The 26048-nt window shown below is 45.6% G+C and overlaps 1 protein-coding gene and 1 non-coding gene across 3 annotated transcripts in view; both read left to right on the forward strand.

Moving 5' to 3' along the window:
- DPP6 (dipeptidyl peptidase like 6) overlaps positions 1-8457 on the forward strand; it is a 1059737-nt gene extending 1051280 nt beyond the window's left edge. The window contains exons 22-26 of one of the 2 annotated variants that reach the window (XM_004372755.2): positions 1918-2029; positions 3929-3987; positions 5022-5094; positions 5203-5276; positions 8255-8401. In XM_004372755.2, coding sequence (XP_004372812.1) covers positions 1918-2029; positions 3929-3987; positions 5022-5094; positions 5203-5276; positions 8255-8401 — 465 coding nt within the window. Of the gene's footprint in view, positions 1-1917; positions 2030-3928; positions 3988-5021; positions 5095-5202; positions 5277-8254 lie in introns of both variants that reach the window. The other variant, XM_004372756.2, reaches the window with a different exon arrangement.
- Positions 8458-24580: 16123 nt separating this feature from the next.
- LOC111819896 (U6 spliceosomal RNA) lies at positions 24581-24687 on the forward strand. Its single transcript, XR_002823456.1, has one exon. It is a non-coding gene; the product is annotated as a U6 spliceosomal RNA (small nuclear RNA).
- Positions 24688-26048: the final 1361 nt, after the last annotated feature.

Raw genomic sequence — 26048 nt, forward strand, 5'->3', positions numbered from 1 at the left:
GAGTAAAAAGACAACCTACAGACTGGGGAAAAATTTTTGGCTATGACAAATCCGATCAGTGTCTATAATCTCTGAAATCTACAAGATACTGCAAAACCTCAACAACAAAAAGACAAATAACCCCCAAGTCAAAAACGGGCAAAGGATATGAACAAGCACTTCGCCGAAGAAGACATTCAGGCAGCTAACAGACACATGAGGAAATGCTCACGATCATTAGCCATTAGAGAAATGCAAATCAAAATTATAATGAGATACATCTCACCCCAACAAGGCTAGCATTAATCCAAAAAACACAAAATAATAAATGTTGGAGAGGTTGTGGAGAGACTGGAGCACTTATACACTGTTGGTGGGAATGTAAAATAGTACAACCACTTCAGAAATCGATTTGGCGCTTCCTTAAAAAGCCAGAAATAGAAGTCCCATACGATCCAGCTATCCCGCTCCTTGGAATATATCCTAGAGAAATAAGAGCCGTCACATGAACAGATATATGCATACCCATGTTCATTGCAGCACTGTTCACAATAGCAAAAAGATGGAAACAACCTAGGTGTCCATCAACGGACAAATGGATGAACAAATTATGGTATATTCACACCATGGAATACTATGAAATGATAAAGAATGATGATGGATCCGTGAAACATAACATGGAGGAATCTGGAAGGCATTATGCTGAGTGAATTTAGTCAGTCACAAAAGGACAAATATTGTATAAGACCACTATTATAAGAACTCAAGAAAAGGTTTAAACACAGAAGAAAACATTCTTCGATGATTACAAGAGTGGGGAGGGAGGGAAAGGGTTATTCACTAACTAGATAGTAGACAAGAATTATCTTAGGTGAAGGAAAGGACAGCACACACTACAGGAGAAGTCAGCACAACTGGACTAAACCAAACCTAAGAAGTTTCCTGAATACAACCAAACACTTCGAGGGACAGAGTAGCAGAGGCAGGGGTCTGGGAACCATAGTTTCAGGGGACATCTAGGTCAATTGGCATAACAAAGTTTATTAAGAAAATGTTCTGCATCCTACTTTGGTGAGTGGCGTTTGGGGTCTTAAAAGTTTGCAGGCAGCCATCTAAAATGCATCAATTGGTCCCAACCCACCTGCAGTAAAGGAGAATGAAGAATGCCAAAGACGCAAGGAAAGTATTAGCCCAAGAGACAGAAAGGGCCACATAAACCAGAGACTCCATCAGCCTGAGACCAGAAGAACTAGATGGTGCCCGGCTACCACCAATGACCGCCCTGACAGGGAACACAGCAGAGAGTCCGTGATAGAGCAGGAGAAAAGTGGGGTGCAGAACTCAAATTCTAGTAAAAAGACCAGACTTAATAGTCTGACTGAGACGGGAGGGACCCCAGAAAGCATGGCTCCTGGACTCTGTCAACCCAGAACTAAAACCATTCCCACGGCCAACTCTTCAGACAAAGATTAGACTGGACTATGGGACATAACATGATACTCGTGAAGAGTGTGCTTCTTAGCTCAAGTAGATACATGAAACTAAATGGGCAGCTCCTGTCCAGAGGTGAGATGGGAAGGCGGACAGGGTCAGGAGCTGGCTGAATGGACACGGGAAATCGGGTGGAAAGGAGGAGTGTGCTGTCCCAGTATAGTGAGAGCAAACTAGGGGGACATAATAATGTATGTATAAAATTTTGTATTGTAAACTTTCACTTAAAATACAACAATAAAATAAAAAATAAAAGATATTTGCTTTTCATCCCTTTTTACCTTCCTTTAAAACTTCTCAAGTTAAAATTAAAAAAAAAAAAAGAAACTACATGAAGATGGTTGCTTGAGCCACTGATTGCATGTTATCTGAGGCTGTTTTCATGACTGAGTTATTGACAGGTACACCCAATTACTTCTCTCCTTTCTCTTTTTCGCTCTTTCTTAGGATTATGGTGGGTACCTGAGCACTTACATCCTCCCAGCAAAGGGTGAAAATCAAGGTCAGATTTTCACCTGTGGCTCTGCTGTCTCTCCAATAACAGACTTCAAGCTCTATGGTAAATAGCCTCCACCAAGCTAAGGACTGAGCCCCCAGCATGTCTCCCTACCTCCGCATTAACAGCTCACTCCCCCTGCCCTCCTAACTCCAGCTATCCACTACCATGGGGGTCCTATGCAAACAGGTGAAACCTCTCAGAAAGCACCTGGGGAAGGAGAGGGCCAGATTTCAAGTCATTTGTTTCAATGAAATTAGTCAGCCTACTCATGCATATAAATCGCATTCCTAAGAGACAAGCCCAGGAGGAGAAAACACAGCCAGCAGTTCAGCTTGCAGTGGTGGAAGTTAGGAATACCTGGCCCGTGTGTACAGGCTGGGAGGTCTGCTCCACCCTCTGCTCTCAGCCTGGAGCCTGGCCAGGCCCAGCTTTGAGTCATGTGTTAGTAGGTGTCCAGTGGGCAGTGTTAGTAGTTGAGACATAGTGCCTGTTTGGTGGTGACACAGCAAAGATCTACAGAACTCAGCTGTTCTCTGCTCTCTGCAGCCCTTCCTCTGACAGTGCATGCAGCACCTGGCCAGCATCTTCCTGGAGAGAGTGACTTCTCCTGGCAGGGGCTGGGCAGGATGGTTTGTCGGGATGACTTGCTTGTAGGACACAGAGGGTGATCAGACCACCCAGGCGTGGGAACCAGACCCCTGCCCAGACACGGAGGGGCCTTGTTGTCAGTGTTATGGGGTTTGGGGCTCCCCATATTCTCCTCCCTCTGGTCAACCAGCCTGTTTTTCTGAATGTGAGTGACTTTGTGACACTAACACATGTTGTTAAGAGTGCAAGAGGTCTTGGGTGGGGGCCCTGAGAACTGGCATCAGGACAGGGCTGCAGGGGGTGCTGGGTGCTGAGCCTTCAGTGTCCCGCTGGTGGGTGGGGGTGACTACTGACGGGAACGAGTGATGCCTGCTCCTGTCGCCACACACCCACCGCGCCCGCCCTGCTGACAGAGCTGCGCACTCCTCCACCCGCAGGACCCACGGGGCAATCCAGGGACTGGCAGGTACCACTGCCCTCTGGCCAGCCCACAGCAGATGCACTGTCTTTACAAAGTGTCCTTTCCAATGCAAATTTCAACGTTTAATTATACAAGAACTCTCCTAATTCAGAATAATTGTAAATGACTTTTCCCAGGGGAGAACACGCAGCCTATTTCACATTTTTCACATTCAGTGAGATTTTGATGATTTTTTAATCATGCCATATCAAATTTGCCTAATTCAAATCCGTATCCGTGCTTCCGCCCAGCATCTAAATTTGTCACAGAGCCCAGGACTAGAAATCCTGTGAGTCATTGCTTCTGATTAACTGAGGCTTAACCAGAAACCCCGTGGAAGTGGTTTGCGCCACCTCCTCCCTGACTCCCCGACAGACATGCCCCTGTAGAAGGACTCACTCCTGCCCTAATGATCTTGCAGACCTCAGGCCCCCCTCCAGAACCGGGATCTGGAGCCTGGGCTTGACGAGTAGCTGCAGGGGGAGGAGCATATTGGGCTGCAGATATGCCTAGAATTAAAAAAAATTAAACCCTAGTGGAAATCTGCCTTCTTAGTATCTGTTCCTTTTTCTGTATTCTGAAATGAAGTAGGGGTTATCCTGTTTATTTAGGATTGAGATTAATTAGATTTTGCTTTAATTAAGGTTTGCTGTACTGATAAAAACTCCAACCACCAACCAACATTAACATATTTAAATGTCACAACTGTAGCATCTGTTTACCCATGTAAAGGTCTGAGAGATTGAAGTGTTTTTTTTCTTTTTTTCTTTTTTAAAAAAAGAAGTGTACTGTGGCAAGTGGAGGTAGCCCTTCCCCCATGCCCCAGGGTGTTTATGTAGCCTCTGGGGAGCTTTGCACCTGGCGGGCCTTGAGGCCAAGAGGTAACTCTCCTTCCTCTGCTTCTGTTCAAGCTTCTGCCTTCTCCGAAAGGTACCTGGGCCTCCATGGACTTGACAACAGAGCGTATGAGGTATGTCTTGGCATAACTGCCACTTGGTAAAATAGTGCGCCCGGTGAAATCGGCCTCCTCTGTCTTTAACCTCTTCTCCAATTTCATTCCTCCCACCCTTCTAGCCCCCGACCCAGCTCTAGAATGCTCTCCCTTTCCCAGGCCCACTGCTCTGCCCTCTCCACCAGCACACCCCACTCTAAGCACACCATTTGGACCCCTCCTTACGCCGTATTGTGCAGTTAGGTCTGCATGGCCTCTCTCAGGCAAATGTGCAGTTTCTCTTCTCGCTATAGGACTTCGGGACTAGGAAGGGAGTTGAAAAAGTGTTTGGATGGAGAGTCCTTCCTGGGCCCATAGAAGCCTTCTGTGGAGATGACTCCTGTACCTAAGGCTGATTCTGCTTTGGGAGAATAAGCTATTGATCAGGAAACAGAAAGCACCTCTGATAATAAATAAGTAAAGTTGCTGTGGGGTCGACTCCGACTCATGGTGTCCCCATGTGGGCTTTAAAGGACATACTCCATAGGGTTTTCAATGGCTGATTTTTTGGAAGTAGATCACCAGGGCTTTCTTCCAAGGTGCCTCTGGGTGGACTGGAACCTCTAACCTTTCCATTAGCAGCTAAGCACTTTAACCTTTTGCACCATGCAGAGAAATCACAATTCACTTAACTCCAGGTGGTATTAGACAAGGCCTTTCTTCACCTGTCTGCACGGAGCAGGCCAGAGCTCTGGGGCAGGGAGATGTTTGGCTTGGACAACTGGGCTATCATCACCCCATCCTTTCCCCTGATGGCCCTCTAAGGCCACCAGTAGTTAGGAAAATGCTTTTTCCTTTTCTCTCTTCTCTTCCACCCTCTCCCTAAAACTAATGAAGGAAGGAAGGCTGAGGCCCCTGAGATTAGCTGTGCATTGCGTTCAGTGTGCACATTCTTCTGGAACTTTGTGTTTCTGGTACACTTCATTTACCTTCTCAGTCAACTTCCCAATAAAAATACCTTGATACCTGCAGTGCCTCCCGCTAATGCTCTCCCTTTGCCTCTGTGTGCGCAGATGACCAAAGTGGCCCACCGCCTGTCTGCGCTAGAGGGGCAGCAGTTCCTTATCATCCATGCCACTGCTGACGGTAAGGCGGAGAACGGCCGGCCGGGCCATGCATGTCTGTGCAACCATCGCCCCTAATGGCGCTGCGGGTTCTGACAAACACTTTCCTCCTTTTTTTTTTTTTTAACAGAAAAAATCCATTTCCAGCACACGGCAGAACTCATTACACAACTAATTAAGGGAAAGGCTAATTACAGCTTACAGGTACGTGTGTATGCATCTACTCGGTTTCCCACTTGGAGGGCAGCATTCCTTTCCACAGAGAAAAGAATAATTGATCTGCACTTTGTCATTTATGACATTTCCAGCACACACCTGTGTTATAGTTGTGGGCTGGGCAGGTACAGGCAGATTAGACGAAATAGCACACGCTTACTTTTTCTGCTCATCAATGACAGCTCCTTGGTTCTGCTCTAGGCGGTACCACTTCTCCCTCCCACAGCAGCCCCCTCCGGGCAATAGTGAAGTCCAAAGCCTGCAAGAAAACAACCCGCAGCGAGGTGAACGCTGCCTGCCGGAGCTCCTGACATGTCAGTATGGGCTCTTGCCCGCGTTGCTGAGCACACCTCGCTCATTAACCAGGACCACTTCCAGGGAATAGACTCCAACTATTCGCGAGCCCATGTGTGTCAGAGTAGAACTGTGCTCCATGGAGTTTTCAGTGGCTGATTGTTTGAAAGTACATCACCAGGCCTTTCTTCCAAGGTGCCTCTGGGTGGACTTGAACCTCCAGTCTTCCATCAGCGGCCAAACTCCTTAACCATTTGCACCACCCAGGTACCCCTTATCTCACTAGCCTTCCACTTTTACTGAACACTGGCTGATTTCCTAGAGCCAGGTGTGCCCGTGGATAATCAGAGTAAACCACCCTTCCCAAGACACCAACACCTGGCCATGCCCTCATTAGCGTCAAGTACTGACCCCTCAGCGCCAAGCCCAAATTTCCTCCAGCAACACAGACAGCTACTCCTAGAAACCTCTTCTGTTCCCTTGCTGCCGTCCAGCTCCTTCAGTAAAACAGGTCCAGAGATAAATGAGAGATTTCCCCAGTGGAGCACCTCGGGTCCCTCACAGCACCCCAGCCCAGCACGACCCCCCACCTTTGTCTCCCAGCTCCTGGCCTCTCTGGGCAGGTGGGCTGAGCTGGTCAGCTGGAGAGCTTCCTGAAAGAAGGGAGGTTAGCCCAAGTGTTAGTGAATGGGGAAGGAACGTCTTCGTTAATATTAAATTTGAATGTGCTTCTGAAAATTTTCAGATCATAGTAAATGTAATAGTTGCCATGGCACTATTAATGCATTTTACAGACATGCACAATGCGGCCATTGCAGATAAAGAGGTAGATCTGTCTGTGCTGAAGTGGGTCGCTCTCCAAGATACCCAGCTAAGGTAGACCAGCAGGGGTTCAACAGTATGCACATCATCCTCCATCCGTATGGGTAAAAGGGACCCACACACTCTGCCAGGCATGCAAGCACAAAGAATATCTAGAACAAACACTCAAAGAATTTATAGTAATAGTTAACTCTGGGTAAGGGCAGAGGAATTGGGGACTGGGGTAGGTGGGAGGTATACTTCTTACTCTGTATGCTTTTGTGCTATTTGATGTTTTAATGTGCATATGGTAGTTTAATTACATCATTAATAAATACTTTGAAATAAAGGTGAATGCCATCCTCCAAAGAGGTAAGACGAAGACAGGATTCAAAATGCAGGCAGCAGTCTGGTACCATGGAAAGTGTGGGCTTCAGAGTCAGACAGACTTGAATTTGAATCCATGCTGGGCCATGTACCTTTGTGTGAAATGACACAGCGCCCCCTATGGTATAAACCAAACACGTTGCCGTCGAGTCGATTCCAACTCATAATGACCCTATAGGACAGAGTAGAACTGCCCCACAGGGTTTCCAAGGAGTGCCTCATGGATTCGAACTGCCGACCTTTTGGTTAGCAGCTGAACTCTTAACCGCTACGCCACAAGCGTTTCCCCCTGTGGTATAGAAGGTGTCATTACATTGGTAATATAATATTTACCAGTTGCCATCAATTTGATTCCAACTCACAGTGACCCAAAGTGTGTCAGAGTACAACTGTGCTCCATAGGGTTTTCAATGGCTGATTTTTCGGAAGTAGACCACCTGGCCTTTCTTTATCATGCCTCTGGGTAGATTCAAATGACCAACCTTTCAGTTAGTATCCAAGAGCTTAACTGTTTGTACTACACAGGGACTCCAAATATAATAATTACCTACCATCTTTTTTAGCACTTCCATGGAAATCCTGGTGGTGTAGTGGTTAAGTGCTACTGCTGCTAACCAAAAGGTCAGCAGTTTGAATTCACCAAGCACTCCTTGGAAACTCTATGGGGCAGTTCTGCCCTGTCCTTTAGGGTCGCTATGAGTCAGAATTGACTCACCGGCAACGAGTTTGGTTTTTTGGTGTGCCAGGCCTTGTTCTAATCACTTTAAAGGTATTATATCATGTAACTCTCAGACAACTTTATGAGCTAAGTCTTACCTGTTATCATCATCCCCACTTGATACAACTGGACACTGAGCCCAGGAAAGTTAACTTGTCACATGGTGAGTGAATAGCCAAGCCAGGATTGGTCTGGCCCCAGAGACGCAGGACTATAGGACGCAGCACATAAGCAGAAGGTTTCCTGCATTTGTAAAGGTGATAGAGAAAGCACAGAATTCTTTCCATTTCTTCTTGGAGTCCTGATGCCCTCCAGTCCTGCTGCCTCCGTAGGCCCTGAGCATGTATCCATGTTGCAGATTCAAACAAGCAAGCCCAGACTGTAATGAGTTTGTCCTGTGATGTGCTTCTAATTTATCCAGCCAGTTTTCCGAGTGCCCATTGCATGTGGCAAGTGCTAGATCTCTTGAGGGGTAGTGGTGTGGAGGAGACTGGACGGCTTCTTAACTAGGCTCATTTCCATGCCACAGTGGGCAGGTGAGGCCCCTTCTTCCTGGGCTGCTGGGCAGAACCTTGAGGAGGAGGAGGAGGCATTTACATCGGGACCCGACTGGTTGATAAAATTATTTTCGTCAGTTAAAATTCAGAGATATGTGGGCCCTGGGTTTTATTAGGCCCCATATTTTATGTACATCCTGGAGGAAATACTTTTCCCAGCCCCCAGGGGGAGGTTAGACCATGAGTAACTTCTCGTGCCTTCCTTGCAGATCTACCCTGATGAAAGCCATTACTTCCATAGCGCCTTCCTCAAACAGCACCTGTACCGCTCCATCATCAGCTTCTTTGTGGAGTGCTTCAGGATTCAAGACAAACTCCCCACAGTCACAACGAAAGAGGATGAGGAAGAGGACTAACCCTGGGTCAGCCCTAAGCACAAGTGAGGCTCTTTCTATAACAGTATGCAACTGAGAAATTTCCCCTGCCCCTCTCTTCCCTCAGAGGTCTGGGGCGGGGGCCAGAGTGTTACGTTCCATAGCATGTGTGTCTCAGAGACCAAGGCAGTTTTGCTCCGGAAACAAGCTCCTTCCTGGCTGGAGGTACATCATCACGCTTGCCCAGTTCAAGACAACTTGGCCTCAGTGACATCGCCTCCTCTTGGCCCCAGAGCAACTGCTGGATCAGACGGCCCCTCCCACATGGAACAAAGCGTGAGGATCAATGGTAGCGAAGGCCTGCTTTGAGGCCTGGAAGAAACTGGCCCTTAAATTCAAGCTATTAAGCAGTAGCATTAAGACCCACCATCTACTTTAGAGTACCACGTTCACCGTAGCAGCATCACATCCTGTCCCACGTAACTGTGCCATGGAAACCACAAGTACAGCACAATTATTGTAACAGTACATGTTCACGACCGGCTCGCTCCTTTCTGTAATTAGAAGATTCCACATTGCTAAGGGGCTGCACGAAGAAGACAGACCTCCTTCTGTACAAAGTATTGCTATAGCTATGCTAATGGTTAACCTTACGGAGTTAATTTGTATTTTTCTATGGTTTTCCCTGACCCTCCATTGTCTCTTGTCATGGGGTTGTCTTGCCTTGTTTTGTTCTCATTTTGTTTTGCTTTGTTTTCTTCAGTCAGTGTGTAGCCTTTCTGCTTTTTGGACGGAGAAACAGATCAGAAGTAACTGCTCTCTCCTAAGGGTTGTCTTCAGACTTTGTGGAGACATTTCAAAAAGCTGAGGGGATAAAACATTCGATAGTATTCATTAATAAAGTAAATAAAGAGCACTGCCCTCCCATAGAGCCGCACTGAGGCGTGGCTGTAGATTCACCATTGTCCATCTGCATATCTCCCTAAACCATCCTTGTCCTCCTCAGTAAGTTGTCAAGTCTTTTCAGATGGAATTTGGCTATGAAACAAAAAAGACACAGCTTTGATTCCACCCCCAGGTCCATGGGGTGTGCCAGGGTCCCAGGGGTCTCTAGGAACATGTGGGGATGAGCCAGCCACGGTCTCTCGTCCCGGGATTGCTCCATTGCCCTCTCCCTGCTGCGAGCAGTAAGGTTGATGTTCCACGTTAGCCTTGTGAGCTATCCTTTCACCAAATATACAGCCAGTACCCCCAGTGTATATTTCATTTTGTTGTATATAAGAAAGGAATGTGTGTCCGTCATTGTGCAGTTGTCCCCTGCCCATGCCCACCAGTACTAATCTTGTGTTTAGCATGCATGCTAACACTCTTTGGCTGATCTGAACTCTTTAGAAGTGATAGTTTGAAATATATCCGTTCCTGTCATTTCCTTTTGAGCTTGTTGATGACCTGAATGTCAGGACTAATTTCTCCAGTTCCTGGCCCTGCTGTGAGTGTCCTTGACATCTTGTCGGCAGAGAAGATATGTCCATGTTGCTTTTTGATGTTTTGGGTTTTGGTTTCATCCACATGAGCTTTGAATGTTAGGTCAATTGGAAGATCCCCGTCATAGGATTTTTTAAGATGATACACCGTCATTTGTGAAGAGGACTAACATGCAGACAAACTGGACAGATCTGAATGCTACGTGTGCAGCTTTTGCTGTTTCAGTGGGCTTGACCGACTACAAAGCCAACGTGGTCTGAAAGGGGAAGCCAGCCAGCTCTGGCCACAAGGTCTGGTAGGAGGGAAGTGAGGATATGGCATGGTAGCGTTTGTTCATCCATGAAATAAAACATTATTTTACCACTTGGATTGCTCTCTTCTTGCTTATCCTCCACAATCTCACCCTAGAAAGTGTGCAAGCCTTCATCAAGGGTGTAAGGTACTCACTGGGCCTTATCCAGGACTGATATGTCATCTTAAGAGCCCCCAAACTAAACCTGTTGCTGTTGATTCTGACTCATGGCGACCCCATATGTGTCAGAGTAGAACTGTGCTCCATAGGGTTTTCAGTGGCTGATTTTTCAGAAGATCACCAGGCCTTTCTTCTGAGGTGCCTCTGGGTGGACTCAAACTGCCAGCCTTTTGGTTAGCAGCCAAGTGCTTAACCATTTGCACCACCCAGGGACTTCTTTCAAGAGTCCCGGTGGGCATCAAATAAAAGATCAATCAGTGGTCACAGCAGTATTGAGACTAAGAGGGAGAGGCTCCATAAAATACATTGAAGCCCCCAAGTAAATCAGAAAGAACGAATTTGAGTTGAATCTTGAAAGCGTTAGGGTGGAGACACAAAGAGAGATTTCCTAACATTAAGAGTGAAATTGGCTCTCAGTTGAGGCCTTGGAATTGCACGCTAGAGAACTGTGATTAAATCTTCATCTGTTGGAGATGTATTCACTTTTTTATTCACTAAGTCTAGGTTAAACACAGGGAAGCCTGAGAGCAGAGGGATTGAGTAAACAAACCCAAGCCCCTGAGCTATTGCCACCTTAGAGCGACTGATGACAGTTACCTGGGCTGAAGTGGCCTGACGCTTGGCCGCCTCCTTGACCAAGAATCAAGAAAAAAGAAAAAGTTAAAAGCAGCAAAGTCCATCCAGAGCCTAATTGTGCTCTTTTCCCCCAAACAATGTCACCATTAGCCATCCTCACCCGCCGGCTCCCTCGGCTTCGGTAAAGAAGGAATCAAATGCTTCATGCCCCACCGTTCACATTCCTAAGTCCACTTCTCCTGGGCAGGGAGCTGGGCTTGTGGGTACGCATGGATGGTTTACACAAAGTTAGTTTTCCTACTTTTGAAAACATGGGCAACAGAATGACATGGTAAGACTGACCTGAGAGCAGACATTTGCCTGGCTCCCTGGAGACCACCCCAGTTCCGGCTCCAGGGCACCATCAGTCTGTCCCAAGCTAAAGGAGACATGGTCAAGTCTCACTGGCTCTGGGGCCCACCTAACTCAAGACCCCTGCAGACGTATCTGCTTGGCTTTATCTGTGGCTGGAAACCCCAGGTCTTCCCTGTACGTTTGAGTTAGATACATATGACACATTTGAGTGTTAATTTTTATTTCCATCTTAAATTAGTTTTAAAATGTTTTAACAATAAAAATTCAGCCATATATCTATAGACCTGAAGCTCCTCTAAGTTGCTCAGAACCCAGTGCAAGGACCACAGCCTTGGGCGTGGGATACCCCCCCGCCATGGGTTACTTAGGACAAGGGACACCAGATTCACCCAGGTGTGTATGTGGAGGGTGGGAAGCGGTGTCTATCTCCACTAGCCTGGAAACATGCTCCTTCGACTCCTGCCTCACCTAATAGTCCCAGAAACAATTGTTTGGTTAAGGGATGGATTGTCATGAAGCTCATATTAAAAGCCCCAATGTTTTAAGAGAGGCTAGAAGGGCATTTGCAGAGGGAGTCAGACCTTCCTCCATTAAGTCCTGGGCGTGAGTTCTTAGGGTAACCTAAGCAGGAAAGAGCAGGAAGCCTGGTGTTCCAGAGAGAAAATAGTTGTTAGGGGAGGTGAGGACCCTGGGGGGCAAGGAAAGAGGGAGGGAGAAGGAGAAGACTAATTCACCTGGTCGGGAATCCCAAGAAAGTCTGTATGGGTAGCTCTCTAGGAGGCTGGTACAAGAGGGCCTGGGTTACCTTACACAATCAGAAACTCAAACAGGTAACCCGTTGCCATCGAGTCAATTCCGACCCATACCGACCCTAGAGGACAGACTAGAACTGCCCCATTGGGTTTCAAAGGAGCGGCTGGTGATTTGAACTTGCAACCTTTGGTTGGCAGCTGTGTCACTTAACCGCTGCACCACCAGGGGTCCACACCTCACAGATAAGGAATCTAAAGCTCAGAGAAGAGGAGAAAGTAACATGCCAAAATCACACAGGAAGGCAGCTGCGTTGCTCCATCCCTTCCCCTCTTTTTCCGTGTTGTGTTCTCTTTAATGATAAGCTCACAAGCATTAGTCTTCAGGCTTCCAGCAATAACAAGCTGCCTTTCTCAGAAGAGTTAAGTCAGAAGTTCCAGAATATTCCTTCTGGGGCTTTCAGCCTCCCCACTGTTTGTGCCCCAAAGCACAGCCTCTGGCCAACACATGTCCAAGCTTGGTGGAAATGGGGGTCAGGGGGTGTCAAGATCTCGATTCTGCTCAAACAACAAATCGATGGATACTTCCAGTTCCTGTTCATTTCAGACCTCTTCTGGAAAATATCTTATTGAATCAGATTGAAATGGTACAAGTTGTATCTTTTTGTTGTTGTGGGTACAACAGACCAGGATCTGAAATGACCACAAATATAGGGAGTATGGTAAAGACACAGAGGAGCAGTGGTTCAGTGGTATAATTCTCACCTTCCATGTGGGAGGCCAGGGTTCAATTCCTGGCCAATGCACCTCAAGTGCAGCCACCATCCATCCGTCAGTTGCTATGATGCCGAACATGTTTTAGTAGTTTCCCGACTAAGACAGACTATGAAGAAAGGCTTGGTAATCTACTTCCAAAAATTAGCCAGTGAAAACCCTATGGATTACAACAGTCTGAGCCACAACCAATCATGGAGATGGCACAGAACCAGACAATGTTCCGTTGTGCATTGGGGTTGCCATGAGTCCGGCTAACAACAACATAAAAGCACAGAAGGGCCTGAACCAGTCATAGCCCCTAAATTAAAAAAAAACAAAAAAAAAACAAAAAACTAGCTGCCATTGAGTTGAGTCCAGCTCATGACAACCCCATGTAGAACTGGGCTCCATCAGGGTTTTCAAGGCTGTGACAGTTCAGAAGCAGATCTCCAGGCCTATCTTCCAAGGTGCCTCTGGGAAGGTATGAACATTCAACCTTTCTGTTAATAGCCAAGCGCTTAACCACTTGCATCACCCAGGGACCCTCAAATGTTGATGCACTTCAGAAGCCACTGCAGCCCTTATTAAAACTAGACTCACACACAAGTTCGAGAGGCACCACACTTACACGAGTTCTGAGCTCATCTTCTTGCCCTACACAATAGGAGCAGATGTCCTAAGGCAAAGACTTGGGCCCTGTCTTAGTCATCTAGTGCTGCTACAGCAGTAATACCACAAGTGGATGGCTTTAGCTTTAGCAAACAGAAATTTATTATCTCACAGTCAAGGAAGCTAGAAGTCCAAATTCAGGGTGCCAGCTCCAGGGGAAGGCTTTCTCTCTCTGTCAGCTCTGGGGGAAGGTCCTTGTCATCAGTCCTTCTCGGTCGAGGAGCCTCTCAGCACAGGGACCCCAGGTCCAAAGGACGCACTATTCTCCTGGCTCTTACTTCTTAGTGGTATGATGTCCCCTTGTCTCTCTACTCGCTTCTCTCTTTTATATCTCAAAAGAGATTTAAGACACGACCTAATCTTGTAGATTGAGTCCTGCCTCAGTAGCATAACTACCAGTAATCCCACCTCATTAAATCATAGAGTAGGATTACAACACATAGGAAAAAATCTCATCAGATGACAAAATGGTGGCCAATCACATAATACTGGGAATCATGGCCTAACCAAATTGACACACATTTTTGAGAGGACACAGTTTAATCCATAACAGGCCCCAAAATATTCAAAATCATAGATGACTTTTCCTGATTTCAAAAAAAAAAAGTGAGTCACCTGGATAACTAAAATTTCAGACACTAACAGAGAAGGTTCATGCCACTTCTCCACATTTCCATTCTGCTAGCTCAGCTCTAATGCGGCTTCTGACTGAGCTTTCTGCCGCCGCCCCTCATGCCTCCTTTATACCCAGATGCCAGAGTCAGTCTCTACAGGATGAAAAAAGTGACCATCCTGTTACTTTTGTTGGTTAAGTAGTCTCAGAGGCTTCCCATTTCCTATGGACCAGTGTTCAAACTCCTGAAACATTGTTACTTCCTCCAGTAACAGAACCCCAGTGTATCTCTCCAGACTTACCTCCCATTATGGCATTATATACACCCTCCTGCCAGGCAGAAACACTCCCTTCTCCTCCACACATCCACACTTGCTGTTTTCTCTCTCTCTCTCTCTCTCGCTCTCGCTCTCTCTCTCTCTCACACACACACACACACACACACACACACACACACACACACACACACATACACACACACACCCCTTTACTATACTTTCCCTTTGTTTAGAACAGGGCTTTTCAACGTCGGCACTGTGACATTCGGGCTGGATCATTCCCTGTGGTGGAAGTTTAGCAGCATCCCCAGCCTCTGCCCACTAGACACCAGTGGCAATTCTCCCCTACGTGTGACAGCCAAAAATGTTCCCAGACATTGCAAATGTCCCTGGGGAGCAAAATCGCCCCTGGTTGAAAACCACTGCCTGGAATGCCCCAGATATGGCTGTAGAGATATTGCTCATTGTTGAAGGGCTCAGTCAAGTGCGATGACAAACACTTTGCCCCCTTAAACTTCACAGCTGAGGCACCTCACTTGGAGTCCAGGATGACTCTTCAAGGCCTCCCCTTGCTTCTGCTTCCCCTGCGGTTCTAGAGTACTTTGGAGCTCCAAGAGTGTCCCAGCCACAGAGCTTTTATTTTGGTTCATTAAATATCTGATTGATAGACTTCAAAACAAGCAAGCTAATTATCATAGTAGATAAATGAAAAATGCACGAGGAATGAATGAATGAGTGATTTTTCTACAGCCTCATCTAAAGTCCTACAGTATATTTGGCCCTCTCCAATGAACACTTGAAGACATTCCTTTCCCCCTTACACAATTACTTACCCATCTTTCCTCTCAAAGAAATAATAGAGTCTTTGATTGCATTTTCCCAAATAACCCAAACAATACTTTCCTTAGAGTAGGTACTCAGCATATATTGAGTGAATGGATGGAGAAATAGTCAATGTACTCTGTCCTGCATTTATTGGAGCCTAAAGAGTAGTAACTGATAATAAAGTGCCGCAGGAATTTGGAAGAGGGAGGAAATCTTATTTGCTAGAAAGGTAAGACCAATCTTCCTAGAAAAGCCGGACCCTGAAGAAAGAGTAGAACGCAGATAAGCAGAGGCAAAGGAGGAGCTATTCTGGGCAGGAGCACCGCAGGGACCAGTGCTGTGCTCTGCCAGGAGGCGTGGACTCACATAGCAGAGGAGGACGCTGGGGAAAGGCTGTGTGGGGGCAGCCCGTCCCTGCGGCCGTATGCACTCCCTTGCCTCCTGACCTCATCTCCCCCACAGTCTCTGTCCTGGATAATAAATATGCGATCCTCACTCTACAAGTAAACTTGACATGAAATGCTAGGGAGTGGCCCCCACTATTAGCCTAATAGCCCCTAGTGTGGAAGCTCCTCAAGGGCAGGAACTTTGGTTCATCTTTGCCTCCATGGTGGTATTTACCCTGTCCTCAGCACCAACTGGGTAAGCCAAACCAAACCCATTGCCGCCCATATGAGTCCCACTTATAGTGACCCTATAGGACAGAGTAGAACTGCCCCACAGGGTTTCCAAGGCTGTAGTCTTTATGAAAGCAGACTGCTACATCTTTCTCCCATGAAGTGGCTGGTGGGTTCCAACCATCGACCTCTAGGTTAGCAGCCAAGCGCTTAACGACTGTGCCACCAGGACTCCTCAGCACCAGGTAGGACCCAGGAAATACCTGGAGAGTTAACTCGGCCCAGTGACCAGGTCAATCAGACCGCTATCACCTTGGATAACAGAAATCAGTACTGACGCCCGGGGCACAGGCCAGGTCAGCTCGGTGTGGTGTGTGGGAGCCAAGCAGGGGAGCAGGAGGTTTCTGGGGAGTGGTGAAGGACCCCAGCAAAGAAAAGGCAGAGGCACCAGGATGAACTTTGCATCCACTAGGTTGTAAAGCGAGCGCTTCTCCTGTCCCCGTCTCCTCCTCCTTCTCTTCTCTCCCCTCCTCCTGCTGTGCCTTTTCTCCTTCCTCCTTATGTTCATTTTCTGTGGTGCTGCAACAAATCACCACAAACTGGGTGACTTAAAACAACAGAAATTCATTCTCTCACGATTCTGGAGGCCTGACATCTGCAATCCTATCCAAAAGAAAAAAAAAAGCAAACCCATCACCGTCGAGTCGATTCCAACTCATAGTGACCCTACAGGGCAAAGTAGAACTGCCTTATAGGGTTTCCAAGGAGCAGCTGGTGGATTCGAACTGCTGACCTTTTGGTAGCAGCCATATTTCTTAACCACTGTGCCACCAGGGCTCCAAAATCACAGGGTCGGCAGGGCGCATTCCCTCCAGAGGCTCCAGAAGAACCCGTCCTTGCCTCTTCAGCTCCTGATGATGCCAGGCATTCCTTGGCTGTGGCTTCATAGCTCCGCTCTCTGCCTCTGCCGTCACGTTGTCTCCCCGACCCATGTGTGTCAGGACTCCTTCTGCCTCCCTCTTCTGAGGACACTCATGATTCCATTTAGGGCCCACTCAGATAATCCAGGATCGTCTCCCCATCTCAAGATCCTTAATTTAATCACATGTGCAATGTCCTTTTTTTGCTGCATAAGGACATTCATGGGTTCCAGGGAATAGGCTATGCATACATTTGGCGGGGGGGGCATTATTCAGCCTACCACATCCCTTAAAACCCTACCTCTAAATGCAAGCACAAAGGGAGGTGGGTAGAGGGGACTGGGACTGAGCTTTGGCCTCCTCCTGGTAGGCAATCTGTCTGCTAGCAGAGAAGGGGGCCTGAGAGTGGGGCACCTGCCTGCCATGGCAGGGCAAAGGGCAGTCCACCCACTCGGCTCCCTTGAGCTTGTGTCCCGGCTCTGCCCCAGTACTTCCCTGGGGAGGATGCCGCCAGGACACCTCTGGCACAGCTGTCTCAGGCAGTGGAGGAGCAGCCAGGTCTGTCTAAACAGTGCACCAAGTTCAAGATCAAAAGCAGAGAGAAGGTCATCAAGGGAAATGACACCAGGGCCTGGGAGTCTGGGAAAAGCAAGCAGGGCCTGGCAGCTATCCCCAGTAGTGACCCGTGTCTGAGATCCGCTGGTGAGATGTGACTTGTAGGTACAGCTGGCTGACTTAGAAGTTCGCAGGAGCCCTCTTCAGCAGAGTGTTCAGGGCCAGGGTGTGGAATAAATGTTTGGGAAAGTGGAAAATCAATTTAAAATTATTTGTATATCACATAACATAAAACATTTATTTTGATGTAAAACATAAAAATGTACATTTTTTTTTTGAGTGCAGTGAGCAGAGTTTGTGTTACCTTTCGTGAGTAGACCACAAGCATAATGCCTCACCTACAGCATAAAAAATCAAAACTCAGTAAATGGAACAAGCACCAAATGGTAATTGTCAAGCATTCTGAATGCAAAATCCTTTTTGATTTTTACACTTTTCCCTAGCCACCTATAGTTGTCTTGCCCAAACCTTATTTGACTACATACTTTTAGCAGTTCACCTTTCTTGCATCTTTCAAAAACATTCACCTTCATTTTATAGACCTGACATCATTTAATTTTTACACTCAGAGTCTATCAGTTTAAGTAGTATTTTATTAAGTGTGGTGGCCACCATCTGTCTGTTTGTTTTACTGTGGTGACTTGTGTGTTGCTGTGATGCTGGAAGCTATGCCACTAGCATTTCAGATACCAACAGGGTCACCCATATACCACCTATTGTCCACCAGCAGGGTGGATAGGCTTCAGCGAAACTTCCAGACTAAGACAGACTAGGAAGAAAGGCCTGGTCATCTACTTCCAAAAATTAGCCAATGGAAACCTTACGAATTCCAAAGAACATTGTCCAATATGGAGCTGGAAGATGAACCCCCTGGTTTGGAAAGCACTCAAAATACACAGTGGCTGCGACGAAGGATGAGAGCACACCAACGATCATGAAGCTGTTGCAGCACCAGGCAATGTTTCATTCTGTTGTACACGGGGTCACCATGACTTGGAGTCTACTCAGTGGCAACTAATAACAACAACAACAAGCATAGTGGAAACTGGGGCGCTCCACCCAGACACCCTTTCCAGAGCCGACTTTCCCATTGTCCAGCTGCCGAGAATACGGGCTGCCCCTGGCTCCCAGCTTGCCCTTGCTGGGTCTTGTTCTCCCACAGGAGTGGCCTGGTCCAAGGTCACAGTCCCTTGCTGGGTGGCCCACAGCCTGTGACTGTGTGATGTGGGATACAGAGCAGTAGGCAGTCCCTTTGCCTTGATTCAGGACAACTTTGAAGGATTATCCCAGCTCCAGAGCCCCCTGTGAGGTTGGCCCAGGCGTCAGCTGCAAACATAACCCCCCCCTCTGCCCAGTCCTGCTGTCCTCACTTCCTGACAGTTCTGTCTCTCAAGACAGCCCTCAGTAAACCTTCCTGATGAAACTCTTCATCTCAGAGTCTATTTCAGGGGAACATAATCTAAGGTATAATTAGAGGAAGAAGTACAACTGGAGAAAAAAAAAAAAGAAAAAACTCAGGGTTGGGAGCAAACCCAAATGACTCCTGGCAAACACTGTCCTCACCTGGAATACATGGGCATCCTAAGGGCTCAGCCACCCTGGGTGTCCCAGAGCTGTTGGCGCCTGGTCACCTGCCAGTCAGTGGTTTCACCAAGGGAAGGCAGAGCGGCATTCATCACCATTGGGAAAGTGGAGCTTGGCAACTTGTAGTGTCCAGACAACAGACAACCTGCCTAGAACATCCTCCCTTTCAAACTGCAGGGAATTCAGCCTGATGCTGCTTAGCTCCTCCCTGAAAAGCTGTACCTCTGACCCAAAGACATGTACTGACCCCTGACCTTGTGGGACATTTTCTCCAAAACTCAGCACCATTGAGGACCAATCCTTGACTTCTTCTGGGCAGGGAAGCCTTTAACCTCCCTCTTAGCCCTGGCCTCCGTAAGCAAAGTACGACGCCAAGTGTGAGGGGCTTGGGCTCTTTGGCCATGGCTGGCTTTCATAATTGATCAGACTGGCTCTTGAGATGATGACTGACCCCATTCATGACCTGGTTCTTCCTTTTATTTTGTGCTAGCACCATCGGGGCCTTCCATCCTTGTTCAATAAATGTCTATGAGTTCCCAGTGTTGGCAAGACCCCCTTGGTTGGGAAGACATAAGGTAGGAAGGGTGATAGCTTCATGGCTGAGCACCCTGAGGTCAGATTCTCTCACCAGCCGTGTGACGTTGAGGTGCTCCACTTCTCTGGAGCCTCAGTTTTCTCATTCTTGAGATAGAGCAACCACCTGGATCATAAGGTACAAATTAGGTAAAGTATGGTAGAGCCCTTTGTTAACATCAAGTGCTACACAAAAATTTCATCATCATCAGGGCTAGCAAGGAATTCTATCCGTTCCTTTTTCCAAGTGTGAGCTACTTTTCTAAAAGTAGAAATGGGCTTGCACTAATGTGCCACATATTTATCTTTGGAACACATACAGGTCTTTAGAACCCCTGACTGAGGGGATACATTTGTAGGGTACAGGGGAAGATAACCCAGTAAGCAAGGTAAGCACAGGATTACTTGTGTTTGCCTACTAATCTGCAGTGACCGATTTCACATGGGTTTCACCACATCTTTGAAATCTAGTTATCTTCGCTCCCAGACAAGGGCTTATTCCTGTTCTACTACACTCTTTAACACAGGCATCTTTGATGGGGTGAAACCCATATGAAGTTGGTCTCTACAGATTAGTAAGTAAACACAAATAAACCCATGTTTACCTTGCTTACTGGGTCACCCACCCCTGTCAGGGATTGTAAATGTGAAAAGAGGATTTGATTCTGTAGGAAGGTGCTGTGGGGTTGGGAGAGAGACAGATGCCAGCCAGACCTAGAAGCAGAATCTTTGATGTGGTGAAAAATGTGAAATAGTTCGCTACAGATGATCTGGTAAGCAAAGTAAGCACTGTGCTTACCTTGTCTATTGGGTTATCCGGACCTGGTAGGGTGTGAGGCCTTAATTAGAGGAATCCTCTAGTATTCATGAGTGTGAGGCTGTCCAGGTCCCCACAACCCTGCATGCCCAGGAAGCTGTTTTGTTACAGAGACTTCGGTCTGCAAGTCTGACTCACGGACAGGATGGGGTTAACAAAGTGAGACTGAGAGGTAACTCCTGAGGAGCAGCTGCAGTCTGGCGAAGAGGCTTGTGTCATAACATCCATTTTAATTACAGTATTTGCCTGCCTATAGCCCAATTTCTTTCATGCATGGTCTAATTTCTTACAGCTGGTCTGAGTGACTCTTATACACCACCCCCCAAGGCAAGGGTTTTTAACTTGAAGCTTGGACCATTAGGGCAATTCATGGATGGGCTCCAGGGGGTCTGTGAGCCCTGAAATTGCCCAGAAGAGCTGTACGTGCATGTCTGATACCATCCTGGAAGCACTAAGTGTCGTCACCTGGAAACAAAAGGCCATTCACGCCGAACGGCGTGGGACCTTGTGACTAGAACTACCCTAAGAATCTCATTCTAGGAGGCCCCTTCTGCTCTGAAAGAGAGTAATCGTGGCACTTGCAGCTACAGAAGAATCTCATTGAGTTTTTATTTCCCTTTCTCTAGAAAAGGGCTGTAAATAATTCAGACACTCTCTTACAAACTAATGGCCAACACAAAATCAGCCAAACTAGCTGCCCAAAACCTCATCTTAGTAAAATATGTTCACTGCATTTTCATGTTATTGTGTTATTTAAGTATCAAAACATCCCTGGGAAGGAGCTTAAGTTAGGCAACATAACTATTCCAGTTTTACAGATAAGAAAAATAAGATGCAGAAAGTTTAAATGATTTGCCTAGAGGACATAGCTGGTTAATGGTCGAACCAGCTCTAGAGTGCAGTTATCTTAGCTCCAGACAAGGGCCTATTCCTCTTCTACCATACTCATTAACTCAAGCATTCTAGAGCTCTATCAGCCACAAATTAACCATTCTAGTGTCTGCCTCAATACTGGGGTCAGTCTCTTTCCTATCTGTCTGAGTCCAGAGACTCATGGAACTGAAGTCAGACATATGGGCATCCACTGCTTTTATTTCCAGTCATCTGAACCTCACAGTGATGCGCAGGACCAGAGTCATCTGGAAGCAATCCACAATCAAGTGGTGTTAAGCTGATTAAATAAACACTATAGAAGCCCTTGTGGCGCAGTGGTTAAGAGCTGTGGCTGCTAACCAAAAGGTTGGCAGTTCAAATCCACTAGCTGCTCCTTGGAAACCCTGTGGGGCAGCTCTACTCTGTCCTATAGGGTTGCTATGAGTTGGGATAGGCTCGACAGCAATCGGTTTGGTGTGTTTTTTAATAGTAGCCACTTTCAAATCTACTCTTGAGATGTTCTCTAAATTCAGGTGGAATATACTCAAGGTTGTGCTTTTACTCTCAGGGACTCGTTTTAATTTTCTTTTCTCTTTAAATCTGTATGCTGAGCAAATAATCTGAGAAGCTGGACTATACAAAGAAGAATACAGAATCAGGGTTGGCAGAAGACTTATTAACAACCTGAGATGTGCAGATGACACATCCTTGCTTGTTGAAAGCTAAGAGGACTTGAAGTACTTACTGATTAAGATCAAAGACTACAGCCTTCAGTATAGATTACACCTCACCATAAAAAAAAACAAAAATCCTCACAACTGGACAAACAAACAACATCATAATAAATGGAGAAAAAATTGAAGTTGTCAAGGATTTCATTTTACTTGGATCTACTATCAATGCCCATGGAAGCAGCAGTCAAGAAATCAAACTACGTATTGAATTAGGAAAATCTACTGCAAACGACCTCCTTAAAGTTTTAAAAAGCAGTCACTTTGAGGATTAAGTTGCGCCTGACCCAAGTCATGGTATTTTCAATGGCCTTATATGCATATGAAAGCTGGACAATGAATAAGGAAGACTAAAGAAGAATTGATACCTTTGAATTGTGGTGTTGGCAAAGAATATTGACTATACCATGGACTGCCAGAAGAACAAACAGATCTGTCTTATAAGAAGTACAGCCAGAATGCTCCTTAGAAGCGAGGATGGTGAGACTTCATCACACATACTTTGGACATGTTATCAGGAGGGACTAGTCCCTGGAGAAGGACATCATGCTTGGTAAAGTAGAGGATCAGCAAAAAAGAGAAAGACCTTCAATGAGATGGATTGACACAGTGGCTGCAGTGACGGATGGGCTAAAGCATAGCAACAATTGTGAGGATGACGCCGGAGAGGGCAGTGTTTCATTCTGTTGTACATAGGGTCACTATGAGTCGGAACCAACTTGATGACACCTAACAAAGATAAAAACAACATGGTAGCCACCTTTCACTGTGGCCCCCAACTATCCTCCCCTCCTAGTATTCCTGCCTTTGTGTTATCCCCTCCCACACTGCATCAGATCTGACCTCTGTGACAATAGAATACTGCAGAGGTGACAGTGTGTGATTTCAAAGGCTATATCATAAAATGCACTGCAGCTTCACCCTTTGTCTTCTGGATTGCTCATGCTTGGGGAAGCCAGCCTCCATGCCGTGAGGACTCTGAAGCTTGCTGGTAGAGAGGCCCATGCAGAGAGGAACTGAGGCCTCCTGCCCATAGCCAGTACAACTTTCCAGTTATATAAGTGAGGCCACCTGGGAAGGGAATCCTCCAGCCACTGACAATCTTACCAATGACTATAGCTGCAGCTGACATCTGATTGCAACCTCATGAAAACACCAAGACAGAATCTCCCAGCCAAACATTCTCAAAGTCCTGATCTATAGAAATGATGAGAGATAATAAATGATTATTGCTGTTTTAAGCCACTAAGTTAGGGGTGATTCATTACTCAGTGTTAAGTAACTAATTAAACCCCAGAACATCCTTTCTCCAAATCCATGTAGGTGTCTTTGCATGACACTCCCTTCCTATTTAATATTAAACAGGCTAGGGACTTAAGTGATCCTCAATACTGGATTCTGCCTTAGATCATTGTTTCCTGGTTTCATGCATTAAATCCCTGCTCAGTCAGGAAAGCCTAGCAAATGGTAGGGAGAGTGATGGTAGAAAAATTCATGCAGAGACAGCCTGATGTCTACCCCAATACCGGTTGCCCCTCTTCCTTAGAAATAGAACCCCTCAATTTCTGGAGGCTCATGACCATCTGGAATAAAGACAGTTCCTGCCTCCTTGCAGTTAGGACTAATTCTGCTCATTTGAATGTACATGGAAGTGATGAGTGACACCTTCCAAGAAACTTCCTTAAAATGCAGCTGGTAAGCATCCTTCATCTTGTCTTCTCCCTTCCTCCTTTCTATTTCCTGAAGCTATAGAAAACATCTTGATCTATGAGGTGGAAGCTACATACTAGAGATGGCAGAGAACAGATAACAAAGTCTCAGTTCCTGGCAGTGTGGAGTACCAAGCCAGCCTTGGATCTCTTACCTTTAGAATTCTTCTATCTTATTTATCTTGTGTTTTCTGTTTCTTGCAGCCAAATTTAATCCTAACACTCTTAGCTGTAGGACTGGCTTACAAAAGACCAACAGAAATCTCTAATTTGCATAAGATAGTACACAATACAGGGGAAGTCAGCGCAACTTGACCAAGGCATGGTCATGGAAGCTTCATAGACACATCCAAACTCCCTGAAGAACTGAATTACTGGGCTGTGGGTTGTGGGAACCATGGTCTCAGCGGACATCTAGCATAACATGGTTTATAAAGAAAATGTTCTACATTCTACTTGGGTGAGTAGCACCTGAGGTCTTAAAATCTTGTGAGCGGCCATCTAAAATACTCCACTTGTCTCACCCCTTTGGGAACAAGGGAGAATGAGGAAAACTAAAGACACAGGGGAAAGATTAGTCCAAAAGACTGATGGACCACAACTACCACAGCGTCCACCAGAATGAGTCCAGTACAACTAGATGGTGCCTGGCTGCCACCACTGACTGCTCTGACAAAGATCACAATAGAGGGTCCTGAAGAGAGCTGGAGAAGAATGTAGAACAAAATTCTAACTCACAAAAAAAGATCAGACTTACTGGCCTGACAGAGACAAGAAACCCTGAAAGTATGGGTAAATAATGGCTAAAAACTCCCAAAATTTGGTAAAAGACACAAATCTTACACATCAAACAAGCTCAATGAACTTCAAGAAGAAAAAACACAAAGGTCCACACCAAAACACATTCTAGTCAAATTGCCAAAAGACAAAGAACCTTAAAAGCATCAAGAAAGAAGTAATTAATCACATACAAGAGGTCCTCAATAAAGTTAACAGCAGATTTTTGTGCTCACTTGAGCAGCACATATACTAAAATTGGAACGATATAGAGAAGATTAGAATGGTCCCTGCACAAAGACGACATGCAAATTCATGACGTTGATACATCGTGGGGTTGGCAGCCAATGTCACAAAACAATTTGTGTATTAATTTTTTAACGAGAAACCAGTTTGCCCTGTAAACTCTTACCTAAAGCACGATAATAATAAAAAAATTAAAGAGAAGATGAATTAAAAAAAAAAAAGTTTCTAACAGCAGATTTCTCATCAGAAACCATGGTGACAAGAAAGGAGTGAAATAACATTTTAAAGTGCTTAAAGAAAAAAAAAAAAAACCATCAAACAAGAACTCTATATCCAGTAAAACTATCCTTCAAAAATAAAGGAGAAATTTAGACATTTGCAGATGAACAAAAACTGAAGGAGTTTGATGCTAGTAGACTTTCCCTACAAGAAATGCTAAAGGGAGTCCTTCAGTCTGAAATGAAAGGACACTAGACAGCAACTCTAAGCAATACAAATAAAGAATTCATTAGAGGTAACTACATAGGAAAATATAAAAGCGAATATTATTGTATTTTTTATTTGTTGCTCCTGTTTTCATTTTCCACATAACTTAAACAACAAATGTATAAAATGAACAATAATTACAAGTATATATTAATGGGTACACAATGTATGTTATTTGTGATAACAACATAAAAGTATAATACGGAGCTATACAGGAGCAGAGTTTTTGTATGCTATTGCAGCTAACTTGGTATCAGTGAAAAATAGATTATTATAAATATAGGATGTTTACTTAAATTCACATGGTAGCCACTAAGAAAATATATAAAAAATATAAGAAATGAAAAAGGAACTGAAACAGTATATCACAAAAAATAAACACAAAAGAAGGCAGTAATGGAGGAAATGAAGAACAAGAAAGAATAAGACATACAGAAAGTAAATAGCAAATTGGCAGAAATAAGTCTTCTCTTATCAGTAATTACTTTAAATGTAAATGGGTGAAATTCTGCAATTAAAAGACCATGCAACAATATGAATGGAGCTTGAAGATATTATGCTGAGTGAAAAAAGTCAGTCAAAAAAGGAGAAATATTGTATGCCCTCACTTGTATACAAAGACAAGAAAAAACCAATGTACAGAGACCAAAGCTTACTAGTGGCTACCAGGGGTGGTAGGAAGGGGGGAAGGAGGAGCTAACAGTAATGGAAAAATTGCATTGATTGAGGGTAGGGTTACATAGCTGATAATTGTAATTGCTGGCAAAAGTTGTACACCTATAAAAAGTTGAATTTGCAAAAGTTGTGTGACAGATATATTTACAACAACAACAAAAAAATTAAAGTACCTGCTGAGCCTGCTCATGTTCAGCCAAAAACCTTGTCATGGATTGAATTGTGTCCCCCAAAAAATGTGTGTAGCAACTTGGCTAGGTCATGATTCCTAGTATTGTATGATTGTGTT

This window comes from Trichechus manatus, unplaced genomic scaffold (genome assembly GCF_000243295.1).
Source record: "Trichechus manatus latirostris isolate Lorelei unplaced genomic scaffold, TriManLat1.0 scaffold00020, whole genome shotgun sequence".
Classification (NCBI taxonomy): domain Eukaryota; kingdom Metazoa; phylum Chordata; class Mammalia; order Sirenia; family Trichechidae; genus Trichechus; species Trichechus manatus.